Genomic DNA, 18,620 nt, shown 5'->3' with positions numbered 1-18,620 from the left:
ATGAAGATATAGTGAGGACTGCTCCATTTTCCCCATGCTTTAGTGAGTTTTCATTGTTCTGGCTACAACTCCCTCAGCTGTCCTACTCCCCAGTCAGCTGAAGAGTTGCTACTGAGTTGCCTGGGGAACTCCCTAAGCCTGTCATGATATCTCCAGAACACTTCAATCCCTGTTGGTTTGGGTAATGATTAGCTAAGACCTTCAACTGAATGCTGGTATCTCACATGCCAATGCAGAATGGAGCACTAACATTAGGCCTCACCATCAACTTCCTTTTTTGACTGTTCACCTGATACTGCCTTTTTCTTTTGCAGTTTCTCATGGAGAAAATATGCTTTATTACATGTTAAAAGACAACATGTGTATTGAAAGTAGCAATTTTATTTGAGTTAAAATTATTTACAAAAACCCAAAGACATACTTCATGAAACTGGTACAAACTATTTTTTCCTGCCGTTGGCTTTTGCTCCAAAGATCACAGCTGAGAAATACTGTATAAAATAAAAATAGGATTGGATTCAGAAAAGTACTCTACCGTTCTAATTTCCAATTGAGAGTATTTACACAAATATTTACAATGGAAAAAATTTACTTTAAAATTTTAATTTGCAAGTTGGCCTCAAGTACCCTTTAATGCAGAGTTATTTGAGGGTTTAACACACAAAAAATGCACTGCAGTTCACAGGGTGATTTCTCCCCCCACCCTCAAAAAAAAAAAATATATCTGTGTTCGTCAGTGCTTGACAATTAGTTATCTAAAAAAACTGTTAAACACTGAGATAAATCAATTTCAATTCTAACAATTACCAGTGTAACAGAGAAACAGTTCCCCCTGCTATTTTTTTTTTTTGCATTACATCTATATTTTATTATCTCTTGCCATCTGTCCACAGAAACTTAACTGTTTCATCTTTTTGAATTGTAACTACTAACGAAAAGCCATTAATTTAAAATCATAAGACTAAACGGGCAAAACATATCCAACAAATTCATCCTGCCAGAAATAATTTACATATTTAGTTTTACTAAGTTTCTCTTTCTATACTGAGATTTTTTTACCCAAAGGGAAAACACAACTTCAAAATCCCTTCTAAGTTACACTGGTATACTAAATTTTTAGAAGGTGATGAGAGAAAACGCAAAAAGTTATGACCAACATAGGATTTTTGCCTCTAATCAGTTACTTCCTTACAGAATTCCCAACAATCTGCATTATCAAAAATAGGAAGACATAGAAGGCAGCCACTGTAAGTAAAAAAATTTTACAGCTGGCACTGATACAAAAGCACGAGTTTGTAACTTTATACATGAAAATAACACAAGATCTAAAAGCATGTTAGATTTCCTGTTATTCCCCCTCATTATACATAGAGCTAATATTTTTATGGCTTCAAGTTTTACAAATTCAGTGGAGTAACATGATGTAATTACCTATACAGGTATTTTAAAAATGTTGATGACGCAGAACTCTTAAGAGTCTGCAAATATTCAAGACCAGCATAATAAAAATAATTACCAATTTTGTTGGTCTGAATAACGAGTGCAAGAAAAAACACCTATATTAAAAAAAAACATCTAAATGTATTTTCTGGGATTTTTTGTTCCACTAAAGTCTCTAAACACAATGCTTTGTGAACTAGACCTCAACCTGAACAAAATCTTAACTATATCAGCATTTTAAGGCTTTGTGTTGTATGCATTAGACTTTGCCATACTACAGAAGAATGAAATAGAAAGATTATGTCAGCTGGAAACATTAATCCCCATTGGTGTTTTAGCTTCTTTACTGAATCGCCCCTAAAACATCCAATTTCTTTGTATTGAGTATTATAAAATATATCTTAAATGCTCCCTTGTAACAAATCAAAACAGCATTTCAAAGTTTTTGCTTAGTATGAAGTGTAAACTACCCTGGGATTGAACATTATTTCACTATGTCCTTTAACAGGGCACAACTCTTTACAGTTACTGCATTTTTTGATAATATACCCTTAAACTGCTTGATGTGTTTATGTTTTTGTATGCCTTTTAGAACTATGAAGCGTTATGGTCTATCAGCTTACAGTATATGGGCCATGACAGTTTTAGAACTGAGAAGTAGTTCAACCACCTAATTTCAATCAAAACAGTATAAAAATATAAACAATCCAATCCTTGCCTCTTTGGATTCCAACAATTTTAAATATAGACAGTAGTTAAAATCACCAAAGTATTTAAAAATTTATATTTTATGATTTTGGAATAATCGCGTAACAAAAAAGCAAGAGCAAATTAAACTCAAATAGGAGCGATACTGCTGTCCAGAACTTCTTTATTAGAACATTTGTTTGATACCTCAGTAGCTAAGCTGCCTTGCACCTGGCTGGCATGAAACAGTGGCTCAACAGTAAACAGCAGTTGCACTATCAGCAGCAAGTTTTTCCCCTTTAAACTTGTCATGAACAAAGCAGGAAAAAAAAAAGGGAGGGTAAACCCTGCCAAAAATATTTAAATACTGCACTGCATTGATTCTATATTTATTTTCTTCAGAACCTTTTCCCCTCATTTTTGATAGTTGCAGATTGATGTAGTAACTGTCTTTTAGAAAATGCTGAATGCATGGTTACGAGACCAGGTAGCCTTAAAAATCTGAACACGAATGACACAGATGAATGGTCTTGGTGTATCTTCAAGGACTTCTTTCATGATTCCTTCCTTTGTCTAAGGGTAGCTCCAACATTAGAGTGCCTGCAGCGGAAGTTAAGTATCTAGCAGTGTTCCAAGTATTCAATCACCCTAGAGATAGATTTCTGGCCTGTTGTTCCAACAGCACACTGAAAACAAGCAATAGAAAACAGAACAACAAAAAAAAGCATTTATGACACATTATAAAAATCTCAAAAAGCTCTGCTCAATTTAGAACGCACATTTTAGTAAGACAAAATGTACTTTAGGCTGTGGTTCTGAAATATTTTCCATTGACTGGTCATATTCAAAGGGGAATAAGGAAGTGGTTTCCTTTCCATTTACTAGCAAAATAAAGGGTTGGCAAATGGACATTCTGTATTAAAAATGAAGATATCAACCCCCCCCCCCCCCACGCACAACAGAGCTGACTAGCAGAAGTGCTGGAAAGCTTTCATCAATATTAATATCACAAGTGTATGAGATAGGAAATGAAAGAGCAGTTTAAAGGTCAAAAAGTAACATCTGGCAATCTTAAAAATATGTAATACTTACAGTAAGATTCATGAAACTGAGAAATTTTTTGAGCATTTCAGTCATTATTGAGAAATCCCCTTCAGGTAAGTATTCCCTCACAGTTGTCACATTGATCTGAGGAAGTCAAACATCTCTTAAGTTACAAAACATTTTTTGAGCATTGCAATTAACATTAGAGGTCTGTATGTGTGGTGTAACAGTATTTCCTCCCTGCCCACCAACATTTTTCTGAGCTGCTTATTGCTGTAGTTTCTACACTTGAAGTCTCTCACTACGCATAAGATTTCCCCACAATTCCCATTGGCAAAGGAGTCCCAAGGATGACTTCTCACAACTAAGCCCTCTAGCCACAGAAGCTGCTACAGGTTTTTATATGTAACATTTTAAAGTCATTTAACAAGTCAGACTGCCCAGGATTCTTGAAGGCTAAAGAGATAGACAAAAGTATCCTACTGACAGGGTGAGAACTGTCCTTTCCAGTGGAATAATATTTCTATTCCTTAAGGGCTGAGAAATACTGACCTTGCACTTGTCACTGTTTCAGAACTGATAATTATATAATAAATCAGCAAGAAGCTGCAGAACAGTGTTCTTCAGACCATATCTAAACTCACTGTATATCTTGACAAGTCTGATACCTAGTCAAAAAATCACCTATTTCTTTTCTTTCTGAACACAACTGAGCTTATACAGTACTACATTTTTATTTATATTTAGAACTCTGAATTCCTAAATTTTAAATTTCAGCTCTGAAGAATACCTCTATAAGACTGGGAAACAATCATCTTCAAAGAATGCGGGCATGTACAAATTTGGCATTCTAAAAATCACTGGCAAAAATAAAATTCCTTGGACTATGATGGAACAATATGAAAAACTAACATTTAGCTAATATAGAAACTACTGAAACACAGTGAATTTATAATTATAAAACATTTTCACCAATTTTCTTCTTTTCCAGAATAAATTCAGCAATGGGCTGAGACTAAACACAAGAAAAACCAGCCTGCAATATTATCAATTATTATTGCACTAAAAATATATAGTAAGTGAAGACCAGTTTAGAATGGAATATTACTGCAATCCTTGCGCTGAGCTATATATGCGCCAGCATGACCCTCCCAACATAGTAAACTTACACAAAAACCTAACTCAGCAAAAACACTTCATGACTGCAAGTGGCTACTTCAATGAACATTTACAACCAATTTAGAATGAGTCATTGACTCATTTCCTTACTGGACTCTCCTGGCAGAGACAGCCCAGAAGCAGTGCTGTGTACGAGGCCACGATGCAGTCTTCCATGTGCTTCCCAGCATGTTGAAGGGCTGCAAAAGTAAGAGAAATTGCTTACACAGTACATACAATTTACAAAGGAGTTTCTTTTCTTATTAGAAATATATCTAAATTGTTCAGTGTCACTTCAAAGAATTACATTATTGTAGAACGAAAGTAAATTCCTTCCACAGTTAAGGTATCTCAAAGGACTTTACAAAACTAAGTTATATGCAAAATATAACGTATACTTAAACATGGGAGCCATTACATACTGAGCAATCTCACATGGCCTGGGATATTGGAACTAATTACCAAGAGGGAATATTGGCCCAAACATCGGGGTTATTCACTATGCTCTCTAAATAGCTTTATTATAAACTTAATACTACTACCAGTAAGGTGCACACACAATACAAAACACTACCACCACCACCACCGAAATACATGTGAACCTGGAAGGATATACCATCCTCCCTCCAACCTCATCTAAATGTCAGTTATCCTTCATGTATTTTCTTTAATATTACTAATATAGTATATTCCAGCTAGTTACCGAGAAGACTTTTGGGCACACCTTGGACCAAGCACTAGAAGACAAACTATAAATGGGCAGAAGGGAGGAAGAGGACAGAGAGGTGTAGGTGGTGAGACAGGGAAGACAGGCAGAGAGTGGAGCTGAAAAGTGAGACAGGAAATCTGTTTGGAGGGGAAGGAATGAGCGGAGGGGGGCAGGCAAATGAAAGGAGATGGTGCTTCTGAAGATCTTCATTCTCCAAAGATGGAGCAGGTACATGGCCACCTGGCCCTGGAGATACCAGAGCTCCTGGGAGAAATTCCCCAAGGATGGAGGGCACGAAGCCTTGAAACATTTCCATATGCAGATGCAGCTAAAATTTGTAAGTGGATGGGGATTGGGAGGGTGGGGAGAGATAAAGACTGTCTGGTGTGACACCCAGGGAAAAAAGTGAGTAGGGATGAGGAAAGATTCTGAGGGACATACAGAAATATGGTGGGAATAGAAAGGAATCAAGGAAAAGGGAAATGTGGAGATGCAATACAGTGGAAGAGAAATAAACCTAAGGAAGAGGCAAAGAGATTAGCAGAAAAACTAAACGAAGTGAGAAAACCAAAAAGGAAAGAGAATAGGGGAAATGAGAAGGAAGAGAGAGACTATTAAATAAAGGGAAAAGAGAAAGACAGACCAATTTCAAGTTTAACAATAAGCTCAGGCAAGTGTGCACATGGCCATCAGAACATTATGTACGAAACATTACTGTATTAATGTGTCAGTGAAACAAAGGCTTTAGGAAATAATCTGAATTGAGGACAGGATCCAACAAAGTGAAAAGGGTATTAATTGTTTCCTTCACTCCTCATACTCCACAGCAACTGAAATGCTTTGTTCAAAACTTTTCAGAAATTTCACATGTGGATAGACACCAAGCTGAGGACACTTCAGCCCAAGAGATTATACATCACTGGAAAGTGGAGATTAGAATGGAAACTCTTATGCAATCTTCACTACAGAGGCAGCTACATTGCAATCACACAGTTCCTCCCCTCCCTTCAGCTGACCAAAGCCAACTGATATACCTTTATTAAGGTCAAGTTCTTCATCATCCTCTTCCTTCTTATCTTTCTCTTCAGTATTATCTGCCTTTTCTGTGGAGACCCACTGAATCTCTCCACTCGTCTCTTGCCATTCTCCACTCTTATCATGCTGTGCAGTAGGAGCTTCTTTGATCAACTCATCTGTCTGGCTCTCTGCCAGCTGTGCTGCTCGTTCACGCTCAAGGAATAGCTGGCAGGAAAATTTGAGGAGACATTCAGTTATAGGCCAAACCCTAAACAATACACTAATATTCTGAAATGTAATTTCCCCTTCCCATGCACACACCTTCCCATAGTTTTATTCTTCAATATTAGTCTTACTAATGGCATTGGAAGAAGGGATTATTATTCAAAACTATCTTGACAGATGGAGAAGTGGTCTAAATTAAACAGGATGAAATTCAATAAGGACAAAGGCAAAAGTACTACACTTAGGAAGGAATATTCAATTGCACAAATACAAAATGGGAAATGACTGCCTAGCAAGAAGTACTGCAGAAAAGGATCTGGGTGGGATACTTGTTCAAACTAAATATGGCTCAACAATCCAATACTGTTGCAAAAAAGCAAACATTATTCTGGGATGTTAGTAGGAGTGTTGTAAGCAAGACAGGAGAGAAGTAATTCTCCCACTCCACTTAGCACTGATAAAGTCTTGAAGTGCATACAATGTTGTTACAAAGAAAAGGATAACAACTGTTCTTAGCTACTGAGAACAGGACAAGAAGCAATGGGCTTAAATTGCAGCAAGAGAGATTTAAGTTTGACATTAGGGAAAAACTTCCTAACTTCAAGAGTAGTTAAGTACTGGAACAAGATCACTGGAGGTTTTTAAGAACAGGTTAGACAAAGACATCAAGGGTGGTCTAGAGAATACTTAGTCCTGCCTCAGTGCAGGGGCCTGCACTAAATGACCTATCGATCATAGAATTGTGGGACTTGATGGGACCTCATTATCCTCTTTTTAAAAGGATTATACAGATTTCATGACAAATAAGGGTGGAATGCCCCATGGTAAAGATCAAAGGCAACCCGATTCACTGCTTTGAAGGATAAAAATACAAGTTAATATCATGATTTGAGTTAGAAACCTTTTCCTGAATAACAAATACAAATTTTTCTTTGAGATACCGGAATACCCAAACTGCACTTTTCATTTGTAAAATGTTCAGGATATTACTCTTATAGGAATATCTGCATTTAACTTATTTTCCTGTTCTCCTCCACCCTTCCTTTTACACCCTACAAATTCATAGTCTTTTTCCTGTAATCTCTATTTTTTGTTCCCTCCCAATTTCTGTTTTAGTTTATTTTTATGCTAATTTTTTGTCCCTCTCCTAAGTTTCTCCAGCTCTCCAAAATGATCCACTCCATGCATGAGTAGAGCAACAAAGATCAATTAAGAAGTTCTGTACTGGCGCTGATGGATAAGTGGTAAGCTCCCTCTTTGTACTTCAATTCTGAGTTTGTTAACTTCTAGAACACCTTTTTGAGCAGCCCTTTGCAAAGAGGTGTATATTTAGGCATTGTTCTTGTCTATTACTCTGTGTAGTACTTTGATAACTGATGTCTGTTGTATCTGTAGTATACCCACACATGACACACTACAGGTTTCTGAATAAAACAAAGTTTCACAACTGGGAAAAAATATCAACCTGCAAGAAACAGCAAAAATATGAAAGTGACCTCAAATTATCACAACATATACACTTCACTTTCCTTAGGTCAGTACCTGTACACTTATCTATCACAAACTGGAGCTGAAGTTGATAAATGGGTTTTAATTCACACCTTTAGTAATTTCAGAGGAAGTCTGTATACGGACATTTCTTTCAGATTGTCCTGTTTCAGTTTAATTACAATCACTCACTCAATCCAAAATAAGAGTATCCACACACAGACTAGCACTGAAATAATTAAAGGTGTGAATTAAAATCCATTTAGCTACTTCAACTCCAGTTTGTGCCTGATAAGCCAATATAGAGTGTGAGCCTGTTTCACAATGGAATAATTCATGTCTTTTTTTTTTGTTTTTATGATTTAGTCAATGTGATAATCAATGGAGTAATCTGCACATCCTGATGCATTGAAACTGATATCCTGAAGCTGTTGTGATGCCTGGTATATATTGATAAACAACATGTTATATGTCAAAGTAAATTTCTTAAAATTCAATAAAGATGTAATTTTGAAAAGACATTCATGGAAGGAGGTATGCAAGACAAATGTAGCTCACGATATTTGTACTAGAACTACAGCGGGTTTAAAGAAAACTAGAAATAAATTGGATGCAAAAAAAGCTTTAGTGTGAATCAAAGCAGCCTTCAGCTGTCAGAAATAATGGTACTACTGTCCTTTAAATGGAAAACAGCTTCTGCACTGGGCACTGAAAAAACTGAATTGTAACTGGATAACTAAGTGAAAGCTATGGGGGGAAAAAACACAATAGGTTCTGCATTTTGTAAGGTTCACAGGAATTAAAAACCTTTGACATGACACTGCCGCTTGTTAACACACATTTCCGCCATAAGCAAGTAACTTTAATATTACATGGAGAACTGTTTTGCGACTAAAGTTGCTACTTACCTGTACTAAAGCATGAACAGCATCAATCTGACCAGTTATCTTTATGCTATCATCCCCTTCTCCTGAACAGAATGAATCAAAAGAACATGATGTTTCCATATTGACAAGACAGTGTCTATTCCGAGCGCTATACTCTACCAGATTGATCAGCAGACCCAAGCCCTGGAAGAATCAAAGTCAAAGAAGATTATATACAATGAAGAAAAAAAGAATCCAAAACAAAAAGAATCTTATTCATCAGTGCATCTGATAAATACCATTTTTATACTTTATCTGTGTGGTGCTCACCAAGGTATGGGCACTCCTTTATCAAATGGTCTGATGTACAGAATATGGCCGAATTTAAAAAAAAATTAGAATCAGAAGTTAAGTTCCAACATCCCCATATTTAGGCACCTGAATAAATGGCCAGATTTTCGAGAATGCTGACTACAAAACATCTCTCAACACTTTTGAAGCTCTGGCCCCTTATTTATAATAGAGATTTAGGAGCCTAACTTTTGGTTCACTTTTTTGAAAAACTTGGCCGATTCATTTTGTCTTTTGCAATTTATGCCACATAATTTACTTCAGTACTGTCAAAAGAGAAGCAAAGTAGATTCAAACAAACCCTGTCCCAAACTCATTACATATACTGTACTTCTAAACTAGAATGGACACTGAAATGAGACAGCTATTTTCTTCTAAAGTGAGTCTAGGATGATGTCTCTTGTTCACCCAATTAACAGTGGATTTTTACCACATTAAATATATATGGATTACTTCTTCAACAAAGATTTTGTACTGCAGGGCTCCCATTTCATTCTAAACTCTCACTTTGTACTGTCAAACATCTGTTTGTGTGCACATAGAATGCCCAAAAACTTTTTTTTTTTTTTAAACAGAGTTTGACTTAATTTTTAAAAGCTTTGTTACATGTAGTCACAATGGGCACCTTAAAAATCCTTTTACAGTGCCAAGTTTATTCCTTCAAATGCAGCGTTGGTTACTCCTGAAATTCTTATTTTTCATGATTTGGGTTATGTTTAGGCATCAAATCCTTAAGTCATTAAACAGTGACAAGAACAGGAGTACTTGTGGTACCTTAAAAACTAACAGATTTATTTGAGCATAAGCTTTTGTGGGCTAAAACCCACTTCATCGGATGCATAGAATGGAACACACAGAAAGAAGATATTTATACATACAGAGAACATGGAAAGGTGGGAGTAGCCATACCAACTGTAAGAGGCCAATCAACTGAGATGAGCTATCATCAGCAGGAGAGAGAAAATAAAAGCCCTTTGAAGTGATAATCGAGATGGCCCATAGAAGGTGTGAGGATACTTTAACATGAGGAAATAGATTCAATTAGTGTAATGACCCAACCATTCCCAGTCTCTGTTCAATATCTAATTTGCATATTAATTCAAGTTCAGCAGTCTCTTTGGAGTCTGTTTTTAAAGTTTTTTTGTTGCAAAATTGTCACCTTCAAGTCTGTCATTGAGTGGTTAGAGAGGTTGAAGTGTTCTCCCACTGGTTTTTGAATGTTATGATTCCTGATGTCAGATTTGTGTCCATTTATTCTTTTGCGTAGAGACTATCTGGTTTGGCCAATGTATATGGCAGAGGGGCATTGCTGGCACATGATGGCATATATCACATTGGTAGATGTGCAGGTGAATGAGCCCCTGATGGCATGACTGATGTGATTAGGTCCTATGATGGTGTCACTTGAATAGCTATGTGGATGGAGTTGGCATCGGGCTTTGTTGCAAGGTTAGGTTCCTGGGTTAGTGTTTATGTTGCATGGCATGCGGTTGCTGGTGAGTATTTGCTTCAGGTTGGGGAGACTGTCTGTAAGCGAGGACTGGTCTGTCTCCCAAGATCTGTGAGAGTGAGGGATCATCTTTCAGGATAGGTTGTAGATCTTTGATGATGCGCTGGAGAGGTTTTAGTTGGGGGCCGAAAGTGACGGCTAGTGGCGTTGTGTTATTTTCTTTGTTGGACGTGTCCTGTAGTAGGTGACTTCTGGGTACTCTTCTGGCTCTGTCAATCTGATTTTTCACTTCAGCAGGTGGGTATTGTAGTTTTAAGAATGCTTTAAGAATGGTTGGGTCATTACACTAATTTAATCTATTTCCTCATGTTAAAATATCCTCACACCTTCTATGGGTCATCTCGATTATCACTTCAAAGGTTTTTTTTCCCCTCTCTCCTGCTGATGATAGCTCATCTCAATTGATTGGCCTCTTACAGTTGGTATGGCTACTCCCACCTTTTCATGTTCTCTGTATGTATAAATATCTTTTCTGTGTGTTCCTTTCTATGCATCCGAAAGCTTATGCTCAAATAAATTTGTTAGTCTCTAAGGTGCCACAAGTACTCCTGTTCTTTTTGCGGATACAGACTAACATGGCTGCTACTCTGAAACCTGTCATTAAACAGTGTTTTCTCAGACCATGCACAGGTAATGCTTCCATTGACTTCAATGTGACATCTTCTTGAGAAAAAGCTCAGTAAAAACTTTAGAATATGGCTATCATGAAAAACTGAAGCAGTTCAATACACATAAGACTAAGGCAAACTCATTCTTTATATTAATGAAACAAAGGGTCTTTTTACTACTCTTAGTTTAAAGAATGCTATCTTACCAACACCCGAATATCAAATCTCTGTTCTTGAGGTAGGAACTTTGGAACCTGAAGCACACAATTCATAGCTGTGCCTATCAAACCATCTTGTTCACCCGTTTTTGTGCTGCCCCACTCTGTTTAAAAAAAAAAAAAAAAAAAAAAAGAATGTGGTCAAGCTTCTAAATTTGTAAACAATTTTTTTAATATCATGCAAACATTAATAAAACAAATCTTTTCTAAAAACCAATTAGCATCCTTTGTCCAAGACACTTCTCTTATTAACAATCTATTTCCCAGTCCCCATCCAATTTCTGGTGACAATTACTGGTCACTGTATTGCTAAGATCCAACATACACGAGCAAATTACTATAGAACTTAGGAGGCTAAACACGGTTGGTAGGAATGGCCTACCTTATACTGTTTGATATACAAGTGCAAGCTCTGAAAAGATCACTTACCATTATCATTTGTTAAGTTAAGCAAGACACCAATGATGGCCCTCATGCAATCTTCCACTGCTTTACCCACATGGTTAGTTACATTCTGGTGAGGCAAAGGCTTGCTGTATGGTAAACAGATGCTGTCTTCAGCACGGTTATATCGCTGAATCAATTCCTCACAATGCTGCAATGCTCTGAAGATGGAAAATGCAGATAAGACATAATTAAGTAACTAACAGTACTAGGGCATTTTATCTTTCATTATATGTGCATGATGAAGAAAATTATATAAATGTGATGTTTATGCAAAATATGTTCTATATTATCTAAATGTACTCTAAAATTGATTTTTTATTCTGTACTTGCCAGAGTTAATTACCTCCATTTCACAATAATGAAATAAATGCCAACTGACTTTCCACCAAGATACAATACACTTAATGACAACCCTAGACTATGAGCTTGATTCTTTACTTTAGATCAAGTTTATGTAGCATAACATATAATTTAATGAATTTCAGCAGAGTTACAGATAAAATGGGAAAATGCAGTTGAGAACCAGGAACTAATCAAACACACAAAGGTCTAAATATAACACTACATAGCAGATTTTTTTTTTTTTTTAAAGTAGTCACTCAAGATATCTATCTGATTTACCTGCCAACCATGCTTGAGATACTAATACCAAAGTATGCTTCCATTGGCTAGTTAGGGTCAGATTCTCAGCCCAGTTTTATCTCCTTTGCACCCTCCGAGTGTCATGAAAGGGATACAATCTAGTAGCAACTGGCCAGTTGAGAATTCCTCCATATTCCACAGATGGCAAAGTGTAGAGAAGAACAGAATTCCACTATGCCAATTCTAAGCTGGTATATTGTCCCCTTTGGAACATAGCCAGCTTCTCTCACTTGTATCAGAACCCAGGCAGCTTGCAAATCAGGTAACCAGCACGAGCTTCCTAATGGTCCACACCTCATATTCCCAGAAAAAGTCTTGGCACAGAAAGGAATTTGGCACAGATTTACTACTTTTCTTATGAAGAGAAATAGTAGCAACATAAGAGTTTTATTCTAAACTATTTGAACATTCAATTTCCCACCATTGCGAGCACTAGTGTAGAGAGAGCGCTCCAGGCAAGTGATAGTATTTTGTCTATATTCACTTAGCTACCACCATTTCAGTTCCACAGGTTGTAGCAATATTCGGAAATTCTAGGGGAATAAGTATACATTGTAGCCATGGCCTGTTTTTATTTTTGTCATACCACGTACAAGAAAGCCTGAAATATCATTTTATGAGAACTTACTTAGCTGACGAGACTATGAGCTGAGAGTCTTTATATGCTATCAAGTAGCTTTGATTCTCTGGGTTATGCACGGTTACCTAAAAAGGAAAAAAAACAAAAAACAAACAAACAAACAGTATTAGGATTAACCTTTTGTTGGAAGAGGGAAGGAACAGTGAACACACAATATTTCTCTTCTTTACTCACTATTATATTTCTTCATCAATATTTACAAAAACCAGTCAGAAGGCAAGACTGAAATTGCCACTTGAAAACCTCATTCTCCATGTGCATTTTTACCGTTTTTGTGACAGTATTTTCCTATGATTTTATCTTGTACCTGGCCCTACAGAACACCACAGAATGCACATCTCGGTTAGGTCATACAGAACCCCACCATCTCATTTTGCAGACCAAGTCTCACACAAACCATCTCTGGTATCATAAACAGGGGAACTCTATGCAATAATGCAGCAGAAAAAAATTAATCAATTATCCCATCAGGAAGACAGTATATCTGCTCATACTTACACTTTCTAAGACCCGTAAACATCTTTCTGCTCCCCATAACGAAGCAACCAATTTCTCTTCATTTTCGTCACTGCTTAGGTGATCCACACATTCTTTGACTAAGTAATAAAGAGAGCAGCATTAAAGAGGTCTTTCTGAAACCTGTACTTGTAAAAGTACAAAGAGCAATGCATACAGTAATAACAATTCTCCCAATACCTCATCAACCCTATTTGTCACACTTTTACAAAGTTGCTTTATTAACAGGAGTGTGATGATCATAAAATAAATTAGTATTTCAAAAATACTATTTTTAAAAAGTTCTATTTATCACAGTAATTTTTTAAAGAAACTTTTTTTAAAGAAATTTTTAAAGAAATATTTTTAGTATGGTCTCAGACATTTTATGTATGCCAAAGTAACACAAAACATCAGCTGCCAAACCATAATGATGTGAATACTACTATTTAAAAGATGGAAAACACTTAAATAGGTTTGTCAAGAGGAGAAAAAAAAAAAGTTTATTTTTCTATTGACCAACGAGATTCTGCAGCAAACTCCTATGGCACAGAACTGTAGATTATTCAGCACATTTTATACTATTAAAGAAGCAGAGATATCTAACAATGTACAATACAAACCTTTTGAAGTGAAACCAAAGAGACATAAGGAATTAGCAAGTTTGCATCTCAAAATTCTCAACACCACCTCATTGCTTTTTTACTTTATTTTACTCAATTTCAAGAGCTAGCCTTCTCCAACTCATTGATATTTATTTTAACACAGGCCTTCCTTCCCATATTTTCACCACACTTTGAGCAAAGTGCACGTACAAATATCTTAAAGGAGCTCAAACTCAAGTCTTCCTGAAGAGCTAGCTTTCTTTGGACTTTCTCGGAAAGAAAATGTGTCCGGAATAGGAGACAGTATTCTAGAATGGGGTATCGCTGGTGCTTTGTGAAGTAACAGAATTCTAATACCCAGACATGGTATATAAGTAAGACAACTCCTCAAAACCCAAACTCCTAAGTTGCCCAACTGGTATCCTATTATCCAGCTGAAATAACAACACACCCATTATCTATTTAGAATTCAATCGGTTTTCAATGCAACTTGCTACACTTTAATGAGGCATTAATTTTTCCCAACAATCTGATGTGGAATTTTAATACTTTTTGAAAGTTTAAGTAGAAGATGCACATTTTTTCTTTCCTCTTACGATAATAGAAATTAAGAAAAGCTGACAAATTAAGGGAAAATCTTCCCCTCATAAATCTATGTCTAATTCATTTATACTTTTCAATGCATCAGAAACGAAACATATTCAACATACCTTTATCTACAATATGATCAAGACCACCTAGAAGTCGCAGCTCTTCTTTAAACCAGTCCCCTGCTCGTTTTGAGGTGAGAGACAGTAGTGTCTCCATTGCCAAATGCCCAGTCTGAAAAAGTCAGAATCTAGAATTAGTAAAGTAATTCCATTACCAACAGCTATTGACAACAGCATCACAGCATATAAAAATACCTTATATTTAAAAAAATAACCTTAGGGCCTTTAAAATATGCAATCATTTTGAATCCATGAATTAACAAGAAATTGTACTACTGTTTAGCTACAGAAATCATTTCATGAGTGAACAACAGTTTGACAAACATTACAGACGCCTCTCCTGTCCCGTATGGCATCCACACCACAAGTCTATTGGAAGCAATTGACTAGAGATATGCAGAGTGAAACCTGTAGTTCAAAGTCTATATTTCTATGTTTTGGGGAACTTAAGAGTCATGGCTACTATCAAAATAAAGTCATTTCAGTGTTTACCTCAAAGAACTCCATAAAGCTCACTGGAAGTTTATCGTCCCATTACCTAACTGAACAAAAGTTCTGTGTAGATCAGCCACCAGAGGGAGCAAGCCAAACTGGCAAGTGTTTAAAAGAAGCTTGATTGAATACTGACAAGGGAAGAGCAAAAATACTTTTGCACTTTCATTTTTATATTTCTCAATTTTGCCAGTATTTTAAAAGAGTCAAACTGTCTCCTTTCATTTGCACTTCCTGTTATCAAACACCAAACTGAGGAAGGAAATGGCCAAATCAGCCAGGCAGCAGAAAATAAGGCAAGCCACAGAAAACACTTCTTCTCTGTCTTCCAGATAGGTTAGCTGTCTCCTCTTGCTGAAAATGTTTTGACTTTACACTATTAAAAAATGTTTATTATTTATTTGTAAATTAGCAGGACAACAACGACTCACTAGGGGAAAAACCTTCCAGTATTTACAATATTTTCTAAACTTAGAATAAAGAATACTTAGGACACGCCAGAAATACTGCGAACATTGAAAAGTTTGAGGGTTACCACTATACCTCATTCCTACCATAAAATGTTTAGATTAAAAAAAAGTTACATTTACCAAATCATTACTCCCTGCCATGTTCTTACCAAAACATGTGCATCCATGAGCTGAACCATTTTAGATTTTATTTTGATGATTGCCTTAGTAAGGCTAATGCCAGTGCAGCAACCATGGACAGAAACAAAAGTTATGTAACCTATCTTGCACAGATAATTTAAAGCTACAGAGAACTGGACAACAAAATACTGATATTTACATCATACACTAAGGATACAGGTAAATCAAACCCTAGGCCATAAACAAATCTAGTAATTTCATGTGCACTACATAAATACAACAAATAAAAGAGCAGATAAAAGAGGAAAGGTTTTCAGTAGAGGTAACTGAAGACCACCCCACTTCTAGGCTTCATGCCTGAACCACAACTTTGAAGCACTGTTTATGCAGCTATGGAACTGATGGATGGATACAGCTATGGACCCTTCAATGGAAGGATCTGGGGCCACATAGGGTATTGTTGTGCACAGCATTTTGGAGCACTAGAGTGAGCCCAGCTAGTCCAACCCAGCTGGGAGACTTTGGCTCCCACAAGCTCCAAAACACTGCAGACATACCCTATGTGGCCTCAGACACATCCACTGAAGGCCAACATTCTTAAAGTGTCGCTCTTAAAGGAAGCGGGGAAGGTAGAAGATTAGAGTAAATATGCAGAATCTCCCTCCCAAATAACTGGTTACAGGCAAATAAATGTCTTTTCATCCTTGATGTAGCCTCCATATACTCTCAGTGGTGACAATATCTCAACACAATATTTTGGGAGATGAATTAATGAGTTCGATTTAAACAAAGAACATAGAACTGCCCTTCCAAAGCAATCCAAGTCCACAAACAAATGGAGTGAGTAATGTTGTGTAAAATTCTGAACAGAACTTCAAATAGCAGTCCTGCAGATTGCTATGATGGAAGTGTTCCAGAGACAACTTCCTTCACCCTAGAAGAATGAGTTCTAAATTGAAGTACTGACACCCGAAACAAGGCATCACATATTCAGTGCAAAATCTAATCCATTTTGATAATTCTTGAGTGGAAATGACACTCCCCTTACTCTGATCCCAAAGGCTACACATTTAGGTAACTTCCTAAATATCTGAGCCTGTGCAATGAATACTCAAAGACCACTTATATCTACAATGAGGATTTGGGAAGGCAAAACAGGAGATTAATAGTCTAGTCAGAATTAGCATTATATTTGGTAAAAATTATGTCAACCAAGTCAGTCTTCTTGGTGCCAGAACAGACATGGAATAGGACTCTGAGAATGCCACCACTTTGTAGGTGGACATTTCAGGACTGGATGTTGCCTGGAAACGCAATTTATTTGGCATCAATATCTTAAGGTTGTTTGTTTAGCTGTGAACTAAACAGCCAAGTTAAAACTAATAAAATTGGCCTCCAATTCAGCCTCAGGACATCTGAAGACCAGAAAATTCTTAGGTCCACAACCAGGTGCTATAAAAGCCTATGAAATACTAATCAACCTAAAACTGAAATGCCAACCATATTGCATTATGTCATCATAAACCCCTTAGCTGTAGCTAGCAGCCATATGGTCAGATTATTTTCCTTAAAACAATTCTACTCCTTTCACCGATATAGAATACAGTCTTCTAATGCCAATTTCACAATTTGTTCCATAACTGAAAGTTTGAGAAAACTGAGTGGAAGAATGACAAAATTACCAAAAGAAACATATACATGGAAAAACCACCTCAAGCAAGGCATGCTTTCTTTTAACCTGGTGTAAAATGGAACACGTAATGTAACTTGGAGATAACTGCTAACAGCTGAAGACATTATGTCTAGAGATAATGCCTCTAACAACGTCAATCCACAGATTTTTGATGAAAACTGATTTAAAAAAAAGTATCAGACTGATAAAAAATTGTGGTAAAATTCAAAAACAAAAAACCTAAAAAGCATTAAACAATGTAACACTGAGAAAAAACTAAAGCTTATAGTAACATTTGTTACACTGAAATACAGGTTATATTAGTCATATCATCTAGTGGTAACATACCACAGTATCAGTTGTACTGTTCCAGATCAGACCAGTGGTCCAGCTAGTCCAAGGTCCTACTCAGTGTGTTCACATTTCTTTTAAACATAAAATTTTGAAAGGCTTATAACCTATTATCAGAGGGGTAGCCGTGTTAGTCTGGATCTGTAAAAGCAGCAAAGAGTCCTGTGGCACCTTATAGACTACTAGATGCAACCGAAGAAGTGGGTATTCACCCACGAAAGCTCATGCTCCTATACATCTGTTGGTCTATAAGGTGCCACAGGACTCATTGCTGCTTTAACCTATCTACTATTATTCGTGCTAAAATGAAACTAACAAGAGAAGTCTCATCCCAGCAGCTTTAAATTAGGGCTGTCAAGCGATTAAAAAAAAAATTAATCACGACTAAATCGCACTGTTAAACAATAACAGAATACCATTTATTTAAATATTTTTGGATGTTTTCTACATTTTCAAATATCTTGATTTCAATTACAACATAAAATACTAACGGTATAGTGCCCAGTTTATATTTATTTTTATTACAAATATTTGCACTGTAAAAAACAAAAGAAATGGTATTTGTCAATTCCCCCATTGCAAATGCTATAGTGCACTCTCTTAATCATAAAAGTTGAACTTACAAATGCAGAATTATGTTAAAAAACCTGCATTC

At 36.4% G+C, this 18,620-nt stretch overlaps 1 protein-coding gene across 1 annotated transcript in view; it reads right to left on the bottom strand.

Moving 5' to 3' along the window:
* Positions 1–361: 361 nt before the first annotated feature.
* The window catches only part of WAPL (WAPL cohesin release factor), a 128,889-nt gene continuing 110,630 nt past the window's right edge, over positions 362–18,620 (bottom strand). Inside the window, exons 10-19 of the mRNA XM_054034191.1 lie at positions 14,861–14,972; positions 13,549–13,646; positions 13,039–13,115; positions 11,751–11,926; positions 11,310–11,425; positions 8,677–8,838; positions 6,073–6,280; positions 4,441–4,529; positions 3,220–3,315; positions 362–2,813 (exon numbers count right to left, since the gene is read on the bottom strand). Coding sequence (XP_053890166.1) covers positions 2,748–2,813; positions 3,220–3,315; positions 4,441–4,529; positions 6,073–6,280; positions 8,677–8,838; positions 11,310–11,425; positions 11,751–11,926; positions 13,039–13,115; positions 13,549–13,646; positions 14,861–14,972 — 1,200 coding nt within the window. The 3' untranslated portion in view covers positions 362–2,747. The remainder of the gene's footprint in view (positions 2,814–3,219; positions 3,316–4,440; positions 4,530–6,072; positions 6,281–8,676; positions 8,839–11,309; positions 11,426–11,750; positions 11,927–13,038; positions 13,116–13,548; positions 13,647–14,860; positions 14,973–18,620) is intronic.

This window comes from Malaclemys terrapin, chromosome 7 (assembly GCF_027887155.1).
Source record: "Malaclemys terrapin pileata isolate rMalTer1 chromosome 7, rMalTer1.hap1, whole genome shotgun sequence".
NCBI lineage: Eukaryota > Metazoa > Chordata > Testudines > Emydidae > Malaclemys > Malaclemys terrapin.
Note: the sequence above shows the minus strand (reverse complement) of the source record. Positions and strands in the feature narration are given on the sequence as shown.